We start from the raw sequence: 24,049 nt of genomic DNA, 5'->3' as shown, positions 1-24,049 counted from the left end.
TGTACTTTTTATTTATAGTGATGGTGTTTTGATAAATAAAAAACATTCTCAAGTGAATTCTATTTCATATTAACTGTACCTTTTTCAACAATTTCAACTATTAAATGATACTTTAAAGAATATTTGAATTGTAGAAAATTGTAAAGTTAAAATTAAACTACGCATCAAATTAAACCAAGCCAATATTTATTGAAAGGAAACTATGCTTGGCATTCATATTACAAGGTTAGACTCTGTTTTCTTTATTTTAAAATGATCATATACATATTACTGAAATATGGTAAATGCTAAAAAATCCGTCAAAATCAAATATTTAGTTTTATTCTGGCAATTATATACTACATAACATTTGATATTTGCTTTGCAAACTATTGTAATGCTGAAAGGAAACATTTTTTGTATATAAGGAACAACTCTTTAATTTACAGCAAATGTTGTATGAAAAATCTAAAAGATTATTATATAATTTTTTTTACGTCATTTGAGCATTTACTTTATTTCAGTATAAATGAAATACATAAGATATAGTAGTGTGTCCGTTACATGACACAAACCTTTTCACATTTTTTGAGCTAAGTATTTTGTTATTTACATTTACTTGTTTTAACTTAACAAATATAAGAAAGGTGCTAGGTTTTCTCTAGAAATATTTGGATTACACTTAGATAATAGAAGAAAAAGAACAATGTTTGTTAATATCACGTTTTGATGTATGTTTATGAGTAAATAAAGAAGGGATGTGTCATTGGTCTGTAAATTACACTGGTACCAAAAGTTTTATTACATCTTTATCTCACTCGTTTACTCAAAACTCTAGCAATTTCGAAACTATTAGTCATTTTGTGGTTGTATTTTTTTTTTTTTGGGGGGGGGGAGTTTGGGGCGATTTCTCTCAGGAGGGTGGTGGTATCCTCACTTACTTAGTTACATAGTTACTTATTAACAAGGATGACAACATCCATAAAAGCGAAGCTCTGAAACGGTAGGACAAACGGACATTAACACTTGTATAATGTCAGAACTGAATAATCAGAATGTAAATGTATAAGAGTCAAAGCGAAATTGTAAGTAAATTTGTTGAAAAACTGCTTGATACAGGATAATATTTATGGACATACTTACATTTTTAGAACTTGATTATAGAGTTGCTTCGCTTATAATATTGCACTTTGTTGTCCCAGGAATCAGTATACAAAAATTCAGACCAATCGGATAATTAGGACACATACAAATTTGTTGTTAAAAATGTAAAAAAAAATCAACATGTTTAAAATGGACGTACGGACATTCTGGTAATGATTATAGAGTTGCTACGCTTTCTAACTCGTACCTAACTTCTACAGGAATCACCATACAAAGTTTGAAATCGATAGGACAATTCTAACATGCCTAAATTAATGAAAAAAGCTATCCGTTACGGACGGACGGACCGACCCTAATTATAGAAAAGCTTCGCTTTTAAAAACAGTATATGAATTTAAAAATTAGAATTATTTATAGCATCGTATTAAAGTTAGCTTTCTGCGGATATTAAATTTAAAAATTTAAAAGTTTAAAACCAGTTTTGTTAGCTCTGAATGGTCGAAGGACCTGGCAAAGAAAACTGATTTTAATTTTATGGTTTTTATTTTAATACTCGTGGAAAATTGTCTGTAATAAGTTGCTATATAGAATTTTTTAGTATGGATTAGAACCGGTTCTAATTCAGCGGATTTTAATTGGTTTTGAAGCCATACTGGAAAAAATATTTTCGGTACTAGGGCATACTGAAACAAGGATGACAACATCCATAAAAGCGAAGCACTTAAACAGTAGGACAAACGGACATTAACACTTATATAGTGTCAGAACTGAATAATCATAATATAAATGTATAAGAGTCAAAGCAAAATTGTAAGTAAAATGTGTTGAAAAACTGCTTGATTCAGGATAATGTTTATGGACATACTTACATTTCTAGGACTTGATTATAGAGTTGCTTTGCTTATTACATTATACTTTGTTGTCCCAGGAATCAATATACCAAAAATTAGATCAATCGGATGATTAGATCACATAAAAATTAGTTGTTAAAAAAATAAAAAAATCAACATGTTTAAAATGGACGTACGGACATTTTGGTGATGATTATAGAGTTGCTACGCTTTCTAAATCGTACCTAACTATTAAAGGAATCACCATGCAAAATTTGAAATCGATAGGACAATTCTAACATGCTTAAATTAACGAAAAAAGCTATCCGTTACGGACGTACGGACGGACCGACCCTAATTATAGAAAAGCTTCGCTTTTAAAAACATTATATCCTGTTTTCTATGAATACAAAAATGTACATAAGATTAAAACCAGTTTTTTTACCCGTGCCTTTGGAATCTCGGGCTAACAAAACTGGTTTAAAATCACATAAAAAAAATGTAAAAAAAATTAAAAATCAACATATTTCAATTGGACGTACAAACTTCCTGTTGCTACGCTTCTTAAATAATACACAGGAATCACCACCTACAGTTTGAAATTGATAGGACAATTCTAAATCGACATAGTGTATGAACAGACGGACGCACAGACCCTTATCATAAACAAATAAGATTATTGAAATTACATCACCAGGCCGGGATTTGACATTATTATTGCATCGTATTATAGACAACTTTCAGTGTAAAGTAAAATCCTTACACTAAAGTAACAGAATGTTTGTTTGTCTGTGTGTCTGTCTGTGTGTATGTATCTTGCTAACCGCTGAACCGATCAAGTTCTCCTTATCAGGGTAGATTCTCATGGTTTCTGGGAAGGTTTATAACTATTTTGGGGGAGGGTACAACCACCTTCCCAAGAGAAATGACAAAAAATCGAAGTTTTAAAAAATATATGGGAGACTTCAACGTAATATAAAGAAAATTATCGTAAAATAAAGAAGTAATGTAGAGACTTTAACAAATATAAACATCTAAAGTGCCACTAGAGGCCTCTAGGGGCGTAGCCGCTAGTAAAAAATATAGGAATTAAAACAAAACTGGAAGGTATTAATTTTATGATTTTATTTTAATATTCATGAAAAAATGTCTGTAATTTGATGCTAAACATGATTCAGTATAGCCGATAAATTGATCCTTAATGATGAAACACAAAATTACCCTATTGTATATTAAAATTAGTGGTTTAAACGTTACACTCTCCTTAGTGAATCAACCAATCAAAATTCAAATCAAAAGTCCCCAAAGTTGTTTAGCCAAAGAATAGGAAAAGTTATTATAAAACATTGGGGACTATTGTAATAAGCCCATTGTCTTATCTCTCGGCTGAGAACCGGTCTTAATCCAGCAGTTAATCGGTTTCAAAGCCATACTGGAAAATGGATTGTAACTTTTTGAAAGAAAACCTTTTTATAGTCAGGGTCAGTCTGTCCGTCAGTACTGGTTAGCTTTTTTCGTTAATTTAGACATGGGATTTTGTTATCTTATTTGTTGGCCCAGAAGCTTTCGGTACTTATATCGAAGTTTTATAATCGCAGGAACCTAAAGGGATATGACAATGGCCGATAAATTAATTTACATCCCCAGTGAACAAAAATTAATAGATTACAATTAGAATTAGAAACGTTTCGAAACTATAGTTTATAAACTTACGGGACTTGTTACACAAACAGCCCAATTTACCATCCCTCCCTGAAAAACGCACGCTCATTGGTCAGTTTGGGTACTTTTTTGTTATTGTCCATTGTCTTATTCCTTACAATTCTTGTTATAAACGAAAATTAAGTTTGAAGTAAAGAAAAAAATCATCTATAAAAGCAATGCTTTAAAACAAAAATATTGGTTCTTTCACTTGAAGTACCTTTTTGAGCAATGGAACCTGAAAATTTTGGGTCGGGTTAGGTTAGGTTATATAAGTAGGGAGGGGGGGGGGGGGGGAGGCATTATTACTTAAAACATTTTTATATGATGCATATCATAGAGCAGTTACAAAGAAGAAGGTGTTATTGGACAGGAAATTATATTTAACCAACTTTATCTTAGTTATCGGCTAAATCATTGGTAGATTAGTTAACAAACTTATTAACTGATGATATTATAATATTTCTTAGTATTAAAATCCAAAAACTTAAGTGCAGGTCAAATAAATAATAAAAATGATGTCTTAATAAGTTTGTATTGACGAAGCCCAATCTGTCCCACTTTTGAGCAAGACGATTCTTATATGACGTCATATAAAAGAAAAAGGGAAGGGGGGGGGAGAAAAATCTCTTGAAAAGAGATGGGAGAAAAGGGAATCGTCTTGCTCAAAAGTGGGACAGATTGGGCTTCGTCGTTTGTATTTAATTGGTCTAATTTAGCAATTAAAAAGGCAAAAAGAAATTTTTTAAAGTCACACCTCTACGGAAAATTCGAGCAAACAATAACTCCCTTTTTACCAGTTTTGTTAGCCAGGGCCTTCGGTCCCCTCAGGTCCAGCAAGTCTGGGATAAATCTTGTAATAATTTTGAAATTTTTATTATTTGATAAATAATCTTTTGCCAGGTAGAAAGGGGACATTAGGCTGTTAATTACATTGATACCCGAAGTTTTATAACAACTTTATCTTATTTGTTTTATTTTTAAGGAGTAATCTTGTTTATTGTCATAAGGGATGTAATACAATTTTTCTCTATTATCGTATCCCTTTAAATGCCTGTCCCTCACAGCTTAAGATCAGGGCTCGGCAGCCGCGTGTAAACCTCAGTGAAATCGTCATATTACAACTTTAATATATAGCTGGAAGTCTTAACCTGTTCCTAAAAACACCATCCTTCTGTTCGATTTTTTGTCACAATAGCAGGTTTAAACTTGAATTGTATTCGAGGCTACTGTACGGCTTCCGAGCCCTTTTTAAAATACAAGTTGTTTCCAGTATGGCTTCGTAACCGAATAATATCCGCTGAAGTAAAACATGTTCTCAATAATACTAAAAAATTATGTATAGCATCTTATTACATATAATTATTCACGAATATTTGAATAAGAATCATAAAATTATTACCAGTTTTGATAGGCCCGACCTTCGGCATCTAGGGTCTAAAAAAACTGGGTTTAATCTTAGATTTTTCATTTTTATATTTTCATGTCCGCTGAAAGCTGCCTATGATACGATGCAATTATATTTATTTATCACTTTATATGCATAGTTTATCTGCTATTGTCCTCTCCCTCCATATTATATTTTAATGTCATCAAATTAACCCTTCTGCAGATAAAATTATTGGTTTAAAAGTTTGGACACTTCTGTTTGTAACCAACCAATCAATGTTCAAGTTTGTTTGTAAAAAATTAATTTAAAGGAGCTTTGTAAAGGGAGGGAGCATTGGACTGAAGATTTTACCACGTTATTTAAACACTATCTCTCATTTGTTGAAGTAAACTTTGGATACTTAAAAAAAATTGATTAGGTTGTACAAAAATCATCCATTTTCATATCCTTTATCAAAAAAAAATCTTTTGGGTCTTCACTTCCGCATATTCTCATATTTGCAATCTTATACTCGCCAAATAACACAATAACATCTATATTAGAGAGAGGTTAATTAGTAAATTTATTTGTGCAGTAATGATGTTAATGGTTTGATTTTTAAAAGCGAAGCTTTTCTATAATTAGGGTCGGTCCGTCCGTACGTCCGTCCATCCGTCCGTCCGTCCGTAACGGATAGCTTTTTTCGTTAATTTAGGCATGTTAGAATCGTCCTATCGATTTCAAATTTTGCATGGTGATTCCTTTAGCAGTTAGGTACGATTTAGAGAGCGTAGCAACTCTATAATCATTACCAAAATGTCCGTACGTTCATTTTAAGCATGTTGATTTTTTTACTTTTTTAACATCAAATTTTTATGTGATCTAATCATCGGATTGATCTGATTTTTGGTATATTGATTCCTGGGACAACAAAGTATAATGTAATAAACGAAGCAACTCTATAATCAAGTCCTAAAAATGTAAGTATGTCCATAAACATTATCCTGTATCAAGCAGTTTTTTAACAAATTAACTTACAATTTTGCTTTGACTCTTATACATTTATATTAGGATTATTCAGTTCTGAAACTATACAAGTGTTAATGTCCGTTTGTCCCTACCGTTACAGTGCTTCGCTTTTATGTATGTTGTCATCCTTGTTTTTTTTTATAAATTATGGAGGAAGTGATGACACGCCATTAGTTCTCATTAAAGAAAGACAAACATTCTATTAAAAAACTTTATACTATACTGATATTAACGCGCAACCATGGCTTAACACGTAGGGCATCCACTCATTGTCGAGGAATTGATGGGATCAAGTCTCGGTTCAACACTGCGTCAAAACTAAGGACGTTAAAAATGGTTCCTACTGCACTGATGCTTTTCAGATGTTCGACATTAATAATTAGAGTAGGGGAAATGCCTTGGACTAAAACACGCAACTCATTACCATGCACAGTTAGGACTTCTAGACAAAGGTCGTGCAAACAAAGAGTTGGTTGTCTATTACATAGGTGTTACATTACTAAATACACTTGGCGATTAAGCATGTTACACTGCAATTAAATAGCGTCACCGAGCCCCAGAGATCATGCTGGTATTAACAAGGACAAGTATGCATAATTATACAATATTGATTTTTAAAAATGTTAAGTATATTCATAAATAGCGCGGCAGTATTAATATCCATAGTAATCTCTCCCCTTGTGATTAAGTATTTTTTTGGTAAATTACTGATTTTAACAAGGGGAATTAGCAACATTATAATAATCTAATTCTAACGAGGACAGTTATATCCATTAGTAGCACAGCAACATTATTTTAATTCTAACAAGGACAGTTATATCTATTAGTAGTACAGCAACATTATTTTATTCTGATTTTAACAAGGACAGGTATATGCATAAGTAGCACAGAAACATTATACCATACTAATTTTATCAAGCATAAGTAGGAAAGCAACAATATACTATTCTAATTTTAACAAAGGATCCCCTCCACCTCTGTTTTCTCTTATTTCCTGTGCCTGAAATATGATTTAACACATAATTTTAGAGTTGAATTTCCTTGAATATTTTTTTTTCTTGGCTCTTATAAAAGATAGACTGCTGAAACTTCTTGTTAACGAGCATAATCAACTATAAAACATCCATTCAGTCCGATTTTTTCCCCAGCTATTTTTATATTTTTCACATTTTCCCCCATATCTTCAATGTTCTTGGTTCTATTTACAAAATAAAATTTCCTGTCATTCTAAGAAAACATCTGTGGTGATCAGACTGCTTTATAGTATATTTTTGTTTATTTTTTACATTTTCTAAATATCTTTGGTGTTATGGTCCGATTTAAAAATTCTTTTTAGATTACAGTATTAAAAATAAATTTTCAAGGAATTTCCAAGCAATTTTAGTGTTTAAAGATGAAAGTACAAGTAGCTTTTTTGATTTTTTACATATTTCCCAATTTTTGGTGTTTTCAGTCCATTTTTCAAAGTTTTTTTTGTAAATAATAGTATCAAAATGATATTTCCTGTTCTTCTGAGAACACTTTAGCATCTACATGATATTAAAATTTTATGAATAACTGAAAAAAGATAAGATTATAATATTTTGTCTATGCCACATAATTTAATATTTTAATTTCTATTATGAGCAATAGAAATCTTTCAAAATTTTCATTTCATAAAAAGGGGTATTTTTATTGGAAAAATATATAATTAGTTACTGGCAACCTAAATTTGTTTTATGAATATATGAATATAATTTTGAATCTAGGTTACATACTTTAATTTCTTAATTTCTAACATGAGCAATGAGTATTGTACATAAAATGTCAGTTTGAAATGCCTAAAAATTTTTTTGTTATTGAAGCTGAAGGCTTCAAATTTAGGGATATTGGGTCTACTTGTGGCAGTCTTTCAGCAGTTATAGCGTTATATTTCTTGCAGGCATCCTTTAAAAGTTTTTAAAAAATGTTATTCCACAGGGTCATTCAAGAGAAATGATTTTTTAAAAACTTAATTAGGCATGGAAAATAAAACAATTGTGTAAAATGATTTGTATATTTGGAAAACCTATCCTCGGACATTTATGTTTCAAATATTTAACAATGATGTTTACAACAAATTATGCCTTATAAACCGGTTTTTGCAAAGGCCTTATTTTTGAAGATGTATGGATTTAAAGATTGGGGAAAAATGCTTACCTTTTTAAAATTCAAATTGCACAGCTTGTATTAATAGTAGAAAAACGTTATACACACCGTTAGAATTGTCATAAACTCTAGTTTTTGAAAATATAAGTACTATTTTTGTGGTATTTGTAGTTTAGGAGCTACATTGAAAAGTGTGAGAAAGGTTGAAAAGTTTTAAGTAAGTTGGAACATTTTAACACGTAGCTCCTGTACTATACATAGCACATGAATGGCTCTTATATATCCAAAAACTAAAGTTTATGACAATTCTAACAGTATGCATAACGTTTTTCTACTATTAAAGCAAGCTGCGCAATTTGAATTTTTAAAATGTGAGCATTTTTTCCATTATATTTAAATCAGAAAATCATCAAAAATAAGGCATTTAGAAAAACCGTTTTAAAAGGCATAATTTGTCACAAAAATGATTTTTAAATATTTGAAACATTTATGTCCCAGAATAGGTTTTCAAAATATACAAAGCATTTTACACAATTGTTAGAAAAACCGTTTTTGTAGGCATAATTTGTCAAAAAAATCATTTTTAAATATTTAAAACATGAATGTCCCAGAATGGGTTTTCCAAATCTATAAAGCATTTTATATAATTTTTTATTTTCCATGCCTAATTTAGTTTTTTTTTTTAAAATCATTTCTCTTGAATGACCCTGTAGTATATAGGTAGTATAAGACTTTTGTTACTTTTCTCTCATTTCAAAGTTTTGATTCTGTAAAATTACCAATTTATCAAGGGTATTATGCATTAGTTATTGTGTAACAGAAAATCAGGTTCAAATTAAAGTTTTAAAAAACTGAAATTCTAGAAAATTGCTGGAGAGAAAAGTTGGCAAGTCTGTAAGATGTAGTTAATGCAATTTAAAGATAAAAATTTTGCCTCAAAGTATATTAGCTTTAAAAAAAAACAATGTAAGGAAAAGCTATACACTTTTAAAAATGGGGTAGTTATTGGGGGTGTAATTTTTTTTATTACCCCAAAGTAATATTTTTAAAATATCATCAACCTTTAATCACTCAATATGTGTAAAGAAGTGCTTATAACTTAGATTTTTAATTACAATTTTGTAAAAAGTTTTGCCAGTAACAAAAAAATTATTTTTACCTCAATTTTGCTTAAAGAATCTTTCATGTTAAGTTACTTTTTCCTTAGTCACTTTTTCAAAACTTTATCAAAACAAAACAAGATTTTTTATAACCTGAATAAAATAAAAAAACATTTCTAAAAATGTTTTGGTGCCTACAGGCAACCCCAAATTCAATTGGGAGGGTAATCACCCCAGTACCCCCCCCCCCCCTTTGGACATCACTGCACTTGTATTATATTTTTGAAATTTTTAAAATGAAAGTCTAACCCTAAATGAAAAATACTATTTAAAATATTTATTTAGTTTATCAATAGCAAAAAGTTATTGGGATATTTTGTGGTCATATTTTCTATATTTAACTAGAATTCATTGTTTCTAAAAATTCATAATCATTCATTGATATTTATGTAAAAAATATTAACTAAAATTTGTTAAGAAGTATTTTATGTATATCATATCATATTCATTATAAATATATGATTTTTTCTTATGAGTTTTTCAGTGGAGAACAGAGCTGAGCAAATCAATCAAAAATATCATTAGAGGACATTAGGATCACTTTAAGGGCAGATTGTCTCAGTCTGTTGTTGGAGTGGTTTTGCTGGACCTTTTATAACACAACATTAAATTAGAAACATCAGATTGATTTATGCTGAAAACTAGTGAGTTTTAAGTAGAAATATAATTTAATTGTATAAATTTCAACCTAATTTTCATCAGTCTAAATTTTGTTAATATTTTACTATATAATTTAATATAATTTTACTTTTAAAAGCTTTTTTATTGATTTTTTAACAGCAATAAGGGGTCTTATAATTCAGTAAGCCATAATTGAGTCAAGATTTTTTTTAAATTCAAGTTTTAATTAATTTTAAAGCAAAAATCCTAGAATTTTACTAAAAAAGCTTTATTGAGACAAGCAATTTTTATCATTATTTACTGGCTAAGTTTTTCCCCTTTTGCTACAAGCTTCTAATTAAGTAAGCAAATGTTTTGGTTAATTTTTTAATTATGTCCTTTGTTTATATTATAAAACCCTTAACTAAACAAGCTATCTTTTTGGTTAATTTATTAATTATTTCCTTCATTATTATTATTGAAAACCTTTACCTAATCAAGCAAGTTTTGTGATTCATTTCTTAATAATATCCTCTATCTTTACTATACAATCCTTACTAGCTAGTTCTGTGATTAATTTCTTACATATGTCCTCCAGTTTTGTCATAGAACACTTATATCTACAAGCCCTTTTTGTCATTAGTTACTAGCCTAATCAAGAAATTAATCACAAAAATTGCTTGTTTAAGTAAGAATTTTGTAGCAAAAATGGATGATATAAGTAGGACATTAATCACAAAAATGGCTTGTTTAAGTAAGGATTTTGTAGCAAAAAGGGAAGATATAAGTAGGACATTAATCACAAAAATGGCTTGTTTAAGTAAGGATTTTGCAGCAAAAATGGAAGATTTAAGTAAGCAATCAACCCCAAAAATGGCTTATTTCAGTAAGGTTTTTGCAACAAAAATGGATGATTTAAGTAAGCAATCAACCCCAAAAATGGCTTATTTCAGTAAGGTTTTTGCAACAAAAATGGATGATTTAAGTAAGCAATCAACCCCAAAAATGGCTTATTTCAGTAAGGTTTTTGCAACAAAAATGGATGATTTAAGTAAGCAATCAACCCCAAAAATGGCTTATTTAAGTAAGGTTTTTGCAACCAAAATGGATGATTGAAGTAAGCAATCAACCCCAAAAATGGCTTATTTAAGTAAGGATTTTGTAGCAAAAATGGATGATTTAAGTAAGCAATCAACCCCAAAAAAGGCTTATTTAAGTAAGGATTTTGCAACCAAAATGGATGATTTAAGTAAGTAATCAACCCCAAAAATGGCTTATTTAAGTAAGGATTTTGTAGCAAAAATGGATGATTTAAGTAAGCAATCAACCCCAAAAATGGCTTACTTAAATCATCCATTTTGGTTGCAAAATCCTTACTTAAATAAGCCATTTTTGGGGTTGATTGCTTACTTAAATCATCCATTTTTGCTACAAAATCCTTACTTAAATAAGCCATTTTTGGGGTTGATTACTTACTTAAATCATCCATTTTTGCTACAAAATCCTTACTTAAATAAGCCATTTTTGGGGTTGATTACTTACTTAAATCATCCATTTTGGTTGCAAAATCCTTACTTAAATAAGCCTTTTTTGGGGTTGATTGCTTACTTAAATCATCCATTTTTGCTACAAAATCCTTACTTAAATAAGCCATTTTTGGTGTTGATTGCTTACTTCAATCATCCATTTTGGTTGCAAAAACCTTACTTAAATAAGCCATTTTTGGGGTTGATTAATTACTTAAATCATCCATTTTGGTTGCAAAATCCTTACTTAAATAAGCCATTTTTGGGGTTGATTGCTTACTTAAATCATCCATTTTTGCTACAAAATCCTTACTTAAATAAGCCATTTTTGGGGTTGATTACTTACTTAAATCATCCATTTTTGCTACAAAATCCTTACTTAAATCATCCATTTTGGTTGCAAAAACCTTACTTAAATAAGCCATTTTTGGGGTTGATTACTTACTTAAATCATCCATTTTGGTTGCAAAATCCTTACTTAAATAAGTAATCAACCCCAAAAATGGCTTATTTAAGTAAGAATTTTGCAACAAAAATGGATGATTTAAGTAATTAATCAACCCCAAAAATGGCTTACTTAAGTAAGGGTTTTGCAGCAAAAATGGAGGATTTAAGTAAGCAATCAACCCCAAAAATGGCTTGTTTAAGTAAGGATTTTGTAGCAAAAATGGAAGATATAAGTAGGACATTAATCACAAAAATTGCTTGTTTAAGTAAGGATTTTGTAGCAAAAATGGAAGATATAAGTAGGACATTAATCACAAAAATGGCTTGTTTAAGTAAGCAATCAACTACAAATATAGCCTAAATGGCTGAGAAGGGATTAAATTTTGAGGAAAAATAATCCGGATTAAAATCTTAATCTGTAAGACATTTACCTCAAAAGCGTCCGATTTTGCTGATTCTTATCAGCCACCCTTATTTTTGGGGTTTTTTAGGGGTTTATAGGGCAATAATAGTTCTTCAAGTAAGCAATTAACCTACGAAAATGGCTCGTTAGTCCGACATGTCCGATTTAAGTAAGCCACTTTTGTTGTAAAGTGCGGACTTTCCCGATGTGAGCACGTCCTACTTAAATCTGACAAAAATGCTTATATAAGCACAAAAAAAGGTAAATTGCTGAGACAGAGATTACTAGGGTTATATCATGATTATATTGTCTTATTTGCGCTTTTTTGTTAAAGGTATTACCAAAAAATTGAAATTAGGGAAAATTGCTTTTTCACACCACATGAATTACACCATTTGACAAATACCAGTGCACGCCTCTGCTATTGTTGTTTAAGTAGATTTGCATATTTCAATCTGATTAATTTATTTAACACTAGCGGCTACGCCCCTAGATGCCTTTAGGGGCACTTGAGGAGAGGAGAGTCGAATTTTATAACCCAATTTATTATTTTAGATTTTAAAAGAAAAAGTAAATACAAATTTTAGGGGAGATTTTTTTTTTGGGGGGGGATTTATTTCTAGGGAAGATTTCTCTTGGGTGGGTGGTGGTACCCTCCGTTAAAATAGGTTTAAACCTTCCCGGGACCTATGAGAAGCTACCCTGTTAAGGAGAACCCGATCGGTTCAATGGTTAGCGAGATCCTTCGGTACAAACACACAGACACACAAACACACACAAACAGACAGACATCCTGTTACTTTAGTATAAGGATGAGAAAATACAAATGATGCACAGGGATCTTCAGGGATAAGACAATGGACAATATATTGATATAAATACAACCCCAGTGATGGTCCACAAAATTGTCCATACTCTAAATTACAATTAGTGGTTGAAACGTTTTGACTCAAATTACTGAAGCAACCAACAAAATTTTATAAAAGTTCCCAAAGTTGTTAAGCTAACGAATAAGGAAAGGTTTAAAACTTTGGGGACCAGTATAATAAACAGCCCAATACCCCCTTCCTTCCTGAATAAAGCGCATCATCAACTTTTTTTGTATGTCTGTCTGTCCCTTCATAACTCATTTTCATAACATCACAACATCAAGGTAGGACAAAGGAATATTAACACTTGTAGAGTGTCAAAAGAATATTAGAAAATAAATTTTTAAGTTGTAACTAAAGAGTATATAAATTTGTTGAAAAATGCGCAAATACAGGAAACTGTTTAAGGACATACAAAAATTTTCTGTCAAAAAGTTATACATCATTCATCATATTTTAAATGGACGTACGGACTTTCCAGCAATGGATATAGAGTTGCTACTTTTACTAAATCGTACCCAACTATTATATAAATACTGACAAGCCTAAATTACCGATAAGGATTATCCATTACGCTCGAACGTACACATACCCTAATTATAGAAAAGCTCGAAAATTATGTTATCATAAAAATTTAGTTTTGATATTCTTTTCAGGTAAGCTTTACATTTGATTTTTGTAGCACAGACCTAGAAGCTAAAGGCGCAGCTGCCATTATATAAATGCTTTTAAACATAAGAAAAACAAAATATTAAAGATGATATAGTAAGGGAAATAAAAAATAATTGATAGAATCATAATGTGAATAAAAAACAGCCAGATTTTATTTACTGAAACAACAAAAAATATTCAAGTTAAAAGAATAATTCACAAATTACAACCCCAACAACGATAAACAAAATTACCCCTTCTATAGATTAAAATTATTGGTGGACAAATTTTGGAATGAGAAGACATGATTAAAAACTTTGGGGACCAGTCCATAGCTTAACATAAGATTACGTTATTTAGAACAAGCGGCTACGCCCCTAGAGGCCTCTAGGGACACTTGAGGAAGGAAAGGTCGATTTTTTTTCAGAGGGGGGGGGGCTAATTTACCCTGTTAAGGAGAATCGATCGGTTCAGCGGTTAGCGAGATCCTTTGGTACAAACACACAGACACACAAACACACAGACATCCTGTTACTTACTTACTTGATACTTGGGATACTTGATGTTGTAATTCTCTGTGTCCCCAGCTAGGGGCCCTGTGAGAATGTCTGATATTCTGTTAAACTCGTAACTGCATCCATTCAACCAACTTTTGCTTGAACTTTTTAACATCTGCTGTGTGTTTGATGTCCGAAGGAATTAGGTTCCAACCCTCCACTACTCTCTCGCAGAAAAAATTCCTTCTAATCTCTAGATTACACCTAGATTTAACTAGGTTTAGAGGTTCAGCTCGAGTTCTAGTTAGATTATTTTCTCTGTTTTGAACAAACTTCAGACCACATTCTACATTTCCAATTTTATTTACAATTTTGTGAACTTGGACCATATCAAACATTTTTCGGCGCTGCTCAAGGGTCCAAAGATTGAGCTCTGTCAATCTGTCTTCATAGGTTCTTGATGTTAGGCCTGAGATCATACCGATAGCTTTCCTTTGCACATTTTCCAGACTCTGTATGTCAAGAATAGACCACGGAGACCACACAGAGCTAGAAAACTCTAAATGTGGCCTTACAAACTGTTTGTATAGCCTCAGAAAAACAACTTTATCTCTAAAGTGAAAACAGCGAGTTATTTGGCCCAACACTGCTCTGGCTCTGCCAACACTTTCCTGAATATGTTGAGAAGGTTTAAGGTTTGAGTGAACACAGACTCCAATATCTCTCTCCTTTTCTACCTTAGATAGTTCAATGCCATTTATAGTGTAATTAAATGACTGATTTCTTCTTCCAATGTGCATTATCTTGCATTTTTTAATGTTGAATTCCATGCTCCAATCTTGGCTCCATTTGTAAAGTCTGTTAAGGCATTCCTGCAGGTTTTCAGCATCCTCCTGAGTCTCAACAATATTAGCAATTTTGGTATCATCAGCAAATTTTCGAATCATATTAATTCCAGCTGTAGCATCATCAATATCATTAATAAATATGATAAACAGAAGTGGACCAAGCACACTTCCCTGTGGCACACCAGAAGTTACTAACTCCACATCAGACTCTTCTCCATTCACTGAAACATATTGTTTACGATTTGTTAACCATTTTTCAATCCATTTTCTGACATTTCCAGACACCCCATGAGCCTGAAGTTTTTGTATTAGCTTGGGATGACTAATCTTGTCAAATGCTTTCGAGAAATCCAGGTAAATGGCATCCAAAGGCTTAGAATTATCCAAAGCTTGGGTTACAAAGTCCAAAAATTCCAATAGGTTGGTCTGACAGGATCTTTCTTTCATAAAACCATGCTGTGTCATTTTCAAGAGATTATTAGTGTACAGATGATCAGTTATTTCCTCTCTAACAATACCTTCAAGCATCTTGCATACACCACTTGTTAAGGAAACTGGACGATGGTTGGTAGGTAACCCTCTGGCACCTTTCTTGAAAATGGCTATAACTTTAGCAAGTTTCCAATCATCCGGCATGTCTCCCGTTTCAATTGAAAGTTGGAAAAGTATCTGTAATGGTTTTATTACACTAGCCTTCAACTGTTTTAGGATATTATTTGTAATCCCATCAGGACCAGGAGATTTTCCAACTTTTAATTCATCAATCTTCTTGGCAACTTTGTCATAAGTAATATTTATATCTCCTATTTCCACTCCAATATTAATGTTATCCATATTTGGTCCAAGTTGTTCATTTTCTTCATGAATAAAAACACTACTAAAATGTTTATTTAACAGGTCAGCCATCTTCTTGTCATCACTCACAATGTTTTTATTTTCATCAAGAAGAGGTCCTATGCCTTTTTTGTCACTCATTTTACTTTTCACATAAGATGTGAACTTTTTCCTGCCAGCATTACCAGTCTGTTTAGATATATTAATCTCTACTCTTCTCTTAGCTCTGTTATGAGCCTTCATTTTTTTATATAACTTTGGCTTTTTATTTTTTAACCTCTTTATATAGCTATTCATCCAAATTGGCTTTTTATTATCACCTTTGCAGACAATTTTCGGCACATTTTTATCAATCACTTTTTGAATACTATCTTTAAATTGTTTCCAACCTTTATGAATATCTCTGTTAATCTCTTCTTCCCAGTTGATTCTGTTCAGCTCATTTTTCATTTTTCCATAGTCTGCTTTATTCCAATCATATCTAACATAATCTTTAATTGCTTCACGTTTCATAAAATGATTGGTATTTATCATCATCATAACATGATCACTATTTCCAAGGGGTCCTAAATTATCAATACTAATAACACTATCATCATTACATAAAACAAGGTCAAGTATATTATTTCGAGAGTGTGTTGGAAAATTTACATATTGACTAAAATTACATTCTAAACATTTATCAAGAAATTCAGCACTTACATTATTACTGCCATCACAGGTTAAATTATTCCAATTGATTTTAGGTAAGTTAAAATCTCCAATAAACATTGTATTTGCAGTTGCATTTTCTATAAGTTTAATTAATTTTTCACTGTTTTCTCTGCTACAATTAGGTGGTCGATAAACTAAAACAATATTAACAAAAGAATTACTAGTTGAAATCTTAAATTTACAATATTGGTTAAAATCATTATTATATTGGTCACTTGGTAAAATATCAAGTCTTTCTCTTGAATAAACTAATAGGCCACCACCTATTCCATTTTGAGTGTCAGATCTGTCTTTTCTGAGTTCTGAAACAATATTAAATCCATTAAGCTTTAAAACATTTTCAGTCACACTAGGTTTACACCATGATTCAGTTACCAGAATGATATCTGGTGGATTGTCACAAATTGTTGCATTTAAGTCATTTACTTTACTTAAAATACTTTGAGCATTAAGGTAAAGTATTTTTAGTCCTCCATCATGTTCTCCTCCTCCTCCTCTGGTGCCTCCCTCTCTACCATCTCCTCTTCCCCTTCCTCCTCCACCTCTGAAGGTCTCGTTCTTTTTTTCTCCTTTCCTGCTTCTGGAGTCAGCTGTCTTTTCTGACCTCCTCTCCCCCTGCCCCTTGTTGGGCCTCTCTCGTTGCTCCTCCCTATTGCTGGGCTCCTCCCACTGGCTGCGCCTCTCCCTCTGGCTGTGCTCCTCCCCCTTTCAGGGCCCCTCCCTCTTTCGTTGAAGGTTCCCCTTCCTCTGACTCCTCCCCTCCTTGTTGCATCTTGCCATATTCTCCTCAATATTAATCTTTTTTCTCCTCTCATTCCCACTACTTTCCACTCGGAGTTTAAAGCAGCTTCTTCATCTAGTTCAGCATTTCTTCTCATGGCTTCTTTTCCAAGTTCTAGCTCTTCATCTCTCTGCTGCTTAGTTAAGTCAGGGGCAATATATATTTCTTCATAATCATAATTGTCTTTCAAGCCACGGGAATTCATAATCAGCTCCTTCTTCTTTTCAGCATCCTTAAACCCTAAAAGTATAGGCCTAGCAGCGTCACTTGTGTTTAAATCACCTAGTCTTTTAATGAACTTAATATCATTGTCAGCAACTCTCACATTCACAGCATATGCTATGTCTACAGCCCATTCTATATCATGTGCTTTCTTCTCCTTGCCAGATTCAAGGTCAACTGGTTCAGGTACACCATAAATGAGGACATTACACTTTTTTTCATCCCTCTCTCTCAGCTCGCTAAAAACATCATTTTTAACAACTTTAGAAGTATTACAGATTTTTTTGTCCAACTTAGTATAGTTCTCTTTACAAACTGTTACCTCCTTCTTCAAATCATCCTGCTCAGTTTGAAGAGATTTAACGCTTTTTTTGATATCCATAATATCTTTGTTGAGTGCTTTAACTTTATTGTTAAGAACTTTAGCAACTTTTTTACAGTGAGTACATGTCCATGAAATAGAGTTACCTTCGCTGCTTTCATCAATTAAGTACTTGAGAAGATCGTTGCTAATGCCAGAACACGTTGGATGTGTGTACTCCTCACATACTTGACACATTACACTGGTATCCTTCCGTTTTAGAGCCTCCTTGCAACCAAGACAGAAATATTTTCCCTTTTCTGCCATCTTGGACACAGCTAATTTTGTTTGATTCAACAATCCACAAACTTCTCCAACATAAACATAAAATATATTCTACTCTCTCCCCTACCCTACCGAGATGTGATAGGTACGGGGCACCCTCGCGGATGTGTAAGAGAGAATATATATACAAATCACAATAATATAATTACAAAATATTACAGAGCTTGGGTGTCCGATTTTTTTGGTTTTATGTTTTTTTTCTCTTTATATAAACTTTGTTCTTTACTTTTACTTTAGATCTTTTTTTTGTTCTTTTTCTTTTTATTTAGATCTTTCTTCTTTAACTTTTTTTTTGGGGATCATTTATGTGATCATCTTTTTTTCTATTTTTTTTTTAACTGTATCTTTTTTTTATATAAAATTAAACCGGACAATCTTTTTATTGCTACAAATGCAATACTCTGTAATATTAGGTTTTAGGTGTTAGTCAGGAATACATATATCCTGTGATTAGGTTATTTGATGTTAGTCTTATTAGTAGGTAATCATTAATCTTTCAACTTAATTATAATTTCCGAAATATCAAGTTCACTAATATAATCTTAATTATAATTATCCTGGGTATTATAGTACAGGAGGGTTATTTATTCCGCCTCAACTGTTTCTCCAACTCAAAAACTCAACATTTTTCCGGCAGCCGCCGGGGAAGACATTTTTATCTCTTGTAGAAGTGAATCAAGCAATATTAGCTCGGTCGTTTTAGTATAAGGATATCTTAAGACTGCAACCGTTCTTGATTTATCGAACTTTCATAAAGAAAAAGAAATCTCTTTTATTTTGTTGAAGCGGTTAACTTTTTTTACACCAAAATTCCAAAAAGTCTTTTTACTGTTGTAGAGATCTTACTGGAAATTAATACACACATCCTTCTACTTTGATTATCTATATTGTATGAACACTACATAAGGTATAAATGATCATTATTTGACACAAAAATAACTTTAACAACCTTTCTTGTTATCTTTATAACAATTTATATCATAGGGAGGGAGAGAACAATAGTAGTCATATAAATCCACAACCCTTTCTTCTTCTATACTAATTTATTACCATTTAACATATAGATTTAGAAGTAATCATGAAAATTTTCTTTATGTTTGTCTGCTAAGATCTCGTAAATTGCTAAAAAGTTCTTAACAAAATGTTATAGATGTTTTTATTGATTAGGACAATTTTTGTACACCAGATAACCCCCCCAACCAAAAAAACATGTAAGTTAAATCATCAACACAACCTCTAGAGGCAGCGTTGATAGTTGTTACAAAAATTTAGCAATTGTCTAATAATAGAACAAGGATGACAACATCCATGAAAGCGAAGCTCTGAAACGGTAGGACAAACGGACATTAACACTTGTATAATGTCAGAAATGAATAATCAGAATGCGGATGTATAAGAGTCAAAGCAAAATTGTAAGTAAATTTGTTGAAAAACTGCTTGATACAGGATAATGATTATGGACATACTTAAATTTTTAGGACTTGATTATAATATTGTAATTTGTTGTCCCGGGAATCAGTATACCAAAAATCAGACCAATCGGATAATTAGGTCACATACAAATTTGTTGTTAAAAGTGTAAAAATATCAAGATGTAATTCTGGTAATGATTATAGAGTTGCTACGCTTTCTAACTCGTACCTAACTATTACAGGAATCACCATGCAAAGTTTGAAATCGATAGGACAATTCTAACATGTCTAAATTAACGAAAAAAGCTATTCGTGACGGACGGACGTACGGACGGACCTACCCTAATTATAGAAAAGCTTCGCTTTTAAAAATGTAAAATTACTGAAATTATGATACATTTATTTTTACAATTATTCTACTTATTATATTAATATTTTATACATAATCATTATAGGTAAATAATATGCAGATATGTTTATTTATCATATAAAAACTAGCAGGGCTCGTCATAGATATGATAGATTAAAAAAATATATACATATGTATAAGAACATGTTAACTCTGTTGTTACGTTGATACCAGCCTAAAAAAAAAAAATTATACTTTTTTAATGAAAATGTTGGAAAGCTTATTGTTCCCAATTTTCAAAATGGTAACTTTGATTTTTGTACTATTCTTATTTAAGCAAAAATATAACAAAGCTACTAAAAATTGTAGGTTTATTTTTAAGTTCTGGATAATTGTATATTTATTTTATATATTTTATCTCATTTATTGGATGCAATTATTATAAAAATTGTTTAGAATTGATAATTATTCTTGTTTTAAACTCTTACCTCAGACAATTCATTCCATAAATATTCAGATTACATTATTTTTTGACTCCAGCCTCTTTAAAACTATAATTAAAATGCTTATGTATAGAATAAAAGTTTTAAAGGCGAAGCTTTTCTATAATTATGATTGATCCATATGTACGTAGGTCCGACCGTAACGGTTAGCTTTTTTTTGCTAATATTGATATCTTAGAGTTTTTCTATCAATTTAAAACCTTGCAAGATGATTCCTTTAACAGTTAGGTATGAATTTTGAAGCGTAGCAACCAGAAATTCCGAATATCCCTTTAAAACATGCCGATTCTTTAGCTTTTTGAAACAAATATTTATATGATAAATTATCATATTCATCTGATTTTGGAATACTGATTCCTAGGACATCAAGGTACAATGTTGTAAGCAAAGCATCTCTATAATCATGTCCTAAAAATGTAAGTATGTCATTAAACAGTATACTGTATTAGGCAGTTTTGCATCAAATTTACTTACTATTTTGTTTAGACTTGTTTAATTTTATATTCTGCTTATTCAGTTTTAGCACTCTACAAGTGTTAATGTTCATTTGTCCTACAGTTTCAGAGCTTTGCTTTTATGGATGTTGCCATCCTTGTGAGAGAAAAATTGACAATTTCCCTTCAACCGACGACGGTGGCGGGTGGACCATAAATGGAATTTTTTTATTTTATGAAAGGTAGGGTTCAGGGTAAAGAGAGGAGAGATCTGAAGTTTTATGGTTGATTCAAACTAGCAGTGTCCAATCTGTTCCACCAATAATTTTATAAAGGGTTTATATCAATTTATTGTCCATAGTTTATCCCTTAAAATCTGTGTGTTTACCTGCCTAGAAAGTTGAACTTCTTGTTTGTCTCAGGATATTGTTCATAACTCCTCTTGCCTGCGCACAATGATTCAGTTTAGTAATTATACTACATCCAAACTTTTAAAAAAAGTATGGGGTGGTACTAGTTCTATATATGGTTGAATCAGGGAAACTGGAAGGGGACTTTGACTGAAAATTACACTGGTATAAAAACATTCAAAGTCATAAGCATTCATAAATGTGGTATATTAGATGTGTCTATGTGGTAAGGAGCTGTGGCGGACAGCCCCTCACCGGACGTTTGTTCTAATAATAGAGCGGGTGTATAAAAATATCATACACTTTTTTCACCCCCTAAACCTACATCCTGATAAAAATCCTGTGCATGCCACTGTTTTGAAGAAATATTTTGTTGTTGAAATTTCAGATTAAATTGTAACATAAATCATTCCTTTGTTTGTCTGAGAAAAATGTTCCTCTTGTATAATTCGTCTGTGGTTTCTGGTTTGAAAAAACTTCTCTTGTTTGTTTCCTCTATGTTCAAATTTCTTGTCTAAAAGCAAATAAAAAAGGAAAAAAGTAGTAATTTTTGTTTGTTTGTTAAGAATACGCTAACCATTAAACCAATTATTTTTTAGGTAAGCTTCATATTTCACCTTATATGGTTTTCAGCTATTTTTCTACCCTTTCCTCCACAACTCCTATCTTAAGTTCCCATGTAAATGGAGTAAGTCGCTCAATGTGACGTCAAAAAAATGAGAGAGAAGATAGGAGAAGTTGTGAAAGAAACCCCTTTAAAAAGAGATGGATAATCACTCATTTATATGACGTCACATGTCCATTTACGTTCCCATTGGCGAAGCCACTACTTTAGTGATTACTATTATAGAACCTGTAGCGTAGCCTTTGAACAAAATTATTAGTTGCAACTAATTTTATGAAACAAAATTTGTTATCTATCTTAATTAACAGAAGAGAAAAACACTGTAAAGAATATTGATGTTAGTAACAATTATAATAAATTGAATGAACCTGGCGTAGGAAGGGATTTCTTTTTATTTTGACATTGTTGTAATAATCATTCATCATGCCAGTGTCTTCATTTCCATATTTTGATCTTGTCTGTCGCAAAAATGCATATCTTGGTCCTGTATACCTAAAAATTTGTTGGTCTGTGTGTTAATAGTTTTAAAAATCTTCTGAAATTTTTAATAAAGGGAGTAAAATTTAGAATAAATGCTCCACATTTTTACATTATTGAAGGACTCATGCTGTGATGTCAGAAATTTGGTATTGTTAAGTATATTCACAGTTCAATATTTTTATCATTAAATAAGCATGAATTGCAAAGTTATGGGCATTCTATTAGAGTAAAACACTAGAGGGGAAAGGGGTTAAATAACTGGATATCCCCATCCCAAGGACCTTGTGCCGACTCTCAATTAGGTCTTTGAAAATCAACCAATAGTGTCGGGAATATTAACACAGCAAAGTAGCAGACAAAATTTGCTAGCAGACGAAAAAGGTCCTTGGAATAGGGGGGCAGATCTGTTATTTGGACAGAAAAATAAGGTTTTATTGAACCTAGTAAAAGTGGCTGACTCAGATTATGACGCCAGAAAAAAATAACCAATGAGAGGCCACTATAAATTTTACCATTGGTCAATTAGAGTGTATACTGGCCTCTCATTGGTTAATTTTTTTCTGACGTCATAATCTGAGTCAGCCACTGTTACTGGGTTCGTTTTATTGCAAAACAGCAAAGCGACAGTTTTTTTTAACACCATAAATAGTTATAGAGTAGCTCAACAATAATTTACCTAGAAATAAGTTGGTCCACAGGTTCAATATAGACAACGTCCATAGCATCTTTCATTGGTTCTTATAGCAAGTTTATTTACGTAGGCCGGGAAGGCAATTCTAAATTAAAACCTAAATATTTTCATTCAAACTTTCCAAAAAAAGTTTTGAAGATAAATTGTCTCTAAGAAGTTTTATAATATATAATTTTCAGCTTTTCAGTATGTAATCCTCATATAAAAGTATCATGATGTTCGTGAGGTTTTCTGTCTGTTTGTACCAAAGGATCTTGCTAACCGATGAACCGATATGGTTTTCCTTTACAACGTAGCTTCTTTTAGATCCTGGGAAGGGTTATAACTATTTTGGGGGAGGACACCACAACCCACCCAACAGAGAAAAAATTCCAACCTTATTTTTTTTACTTTTTCTTTTTAAAACTAAAATTTAATAAGGGGTGTCAAACCCCTCCCCCCACCACCACCACAGGTGCCCTGAGAGGCCTCTAGAGGCATAACGACTAGTAATTAAATATTATGAGATAAATTTTCCTCCTTGGAAATAAATTAGTTTTCCCTTCTGAATAAATAAATACCCTGGCGTAATCTGGCTAACTCGTCAAGAGGACTAATTCAAAACAAAAAGATGGTCAATCATTAAAGCGAGGCCTCTGTGCATTTAGAGTGTGTCCGTCCTTACATCTTTAATAAATATCTCTGATGAAAAAAAAATAGGCATGTTAAAATAGTCCTGTAGATTTAAAATCTAAGATTTAAATGTACAATGCAGCGGTTTAAATTCAAAGTGTAGCTCTATTATCATAAGCATCAAAATGTTACTTTA

The 24,049-nt window shown here is 31.7% G+C and overlaps 2 protein-coding genes across 3 annotated transcripts in view; both read right to left on the bottom strand.

Annotated features, from left to right (window-relative positions):
• The window catches only part of LOC145306673 (exostosin-1b-like), a 145,207-nt gene extending 126,179 nt beyond the window's left edge, over positions 1 to 19,028 (bottom strand). The window contains exon 1 of one of the 2 annotated variants that reach the window (XM_080148974.1): positions 18,999 to 19,028. The gene's annotated coding sequence lies outside the window, so the exon portion shown is untranslated. Of the gene's footprint in view, positions 1 to 18,995 lie in introns of both variants that reach the window. The other variant, XM_080148975.1, reaches the window with a different exon arrangement.
• A 1,104-nt stretch (positions 19,029 to 20,132) lies between these two features.
• Positions 20,133 to 23,829, bottom strand: LOC145306035 (uncharacterized). Its single transcript, XM_080147967.1, has 7 exons — positions 23,802 to 23,829; positions 23,227 to 23,287; positions 22,439 to 22,562; positions 21,860 to 21,959; positions 21,424 to 21,483; positions 20,587 to 20,649; positions 20,133 to 20,333 (listed from the first exon to the last, which is right to left on the bottom strand). Exons 2-5 carry the CDS (start codon positions 23,280 to 23,282, stop codon positions 21,428 to 21,430), a joined length of 336 nt encoding a protein of 111 aa, XP_080004093.1. The 5' UTR covers positions 23,283 to 23,287; positions 23,802 to 23,829; the 3' UTR covers positions 20,133 to 20,333; positions 20,587 to 20,649; positions 21,424 to 21,427.
• Between the last annotated feature and the right edge of the window lie 220 nt (positions 23,830 to 24,049).

The sequence above is a fragment of the Acartia tonsa genome, chromosome 14 (assembly GCF_053477335.1).
Source record: "Acartia tonsa isolate MP-2025a chromosome 14, ASM5347733v1, whole genome shotgun sequence".
NCBI classification, from domain to species: Eukaryota; Metazoa; Arthropoda; class Copepoda; order Calanoida; family Acartiidae; genus Acartia; species Acartia tonsa.
Note: the sequence above shows the minus strand (reverse complement) of the source record. Positions and strands in the feature narration are given on the sequence as shown.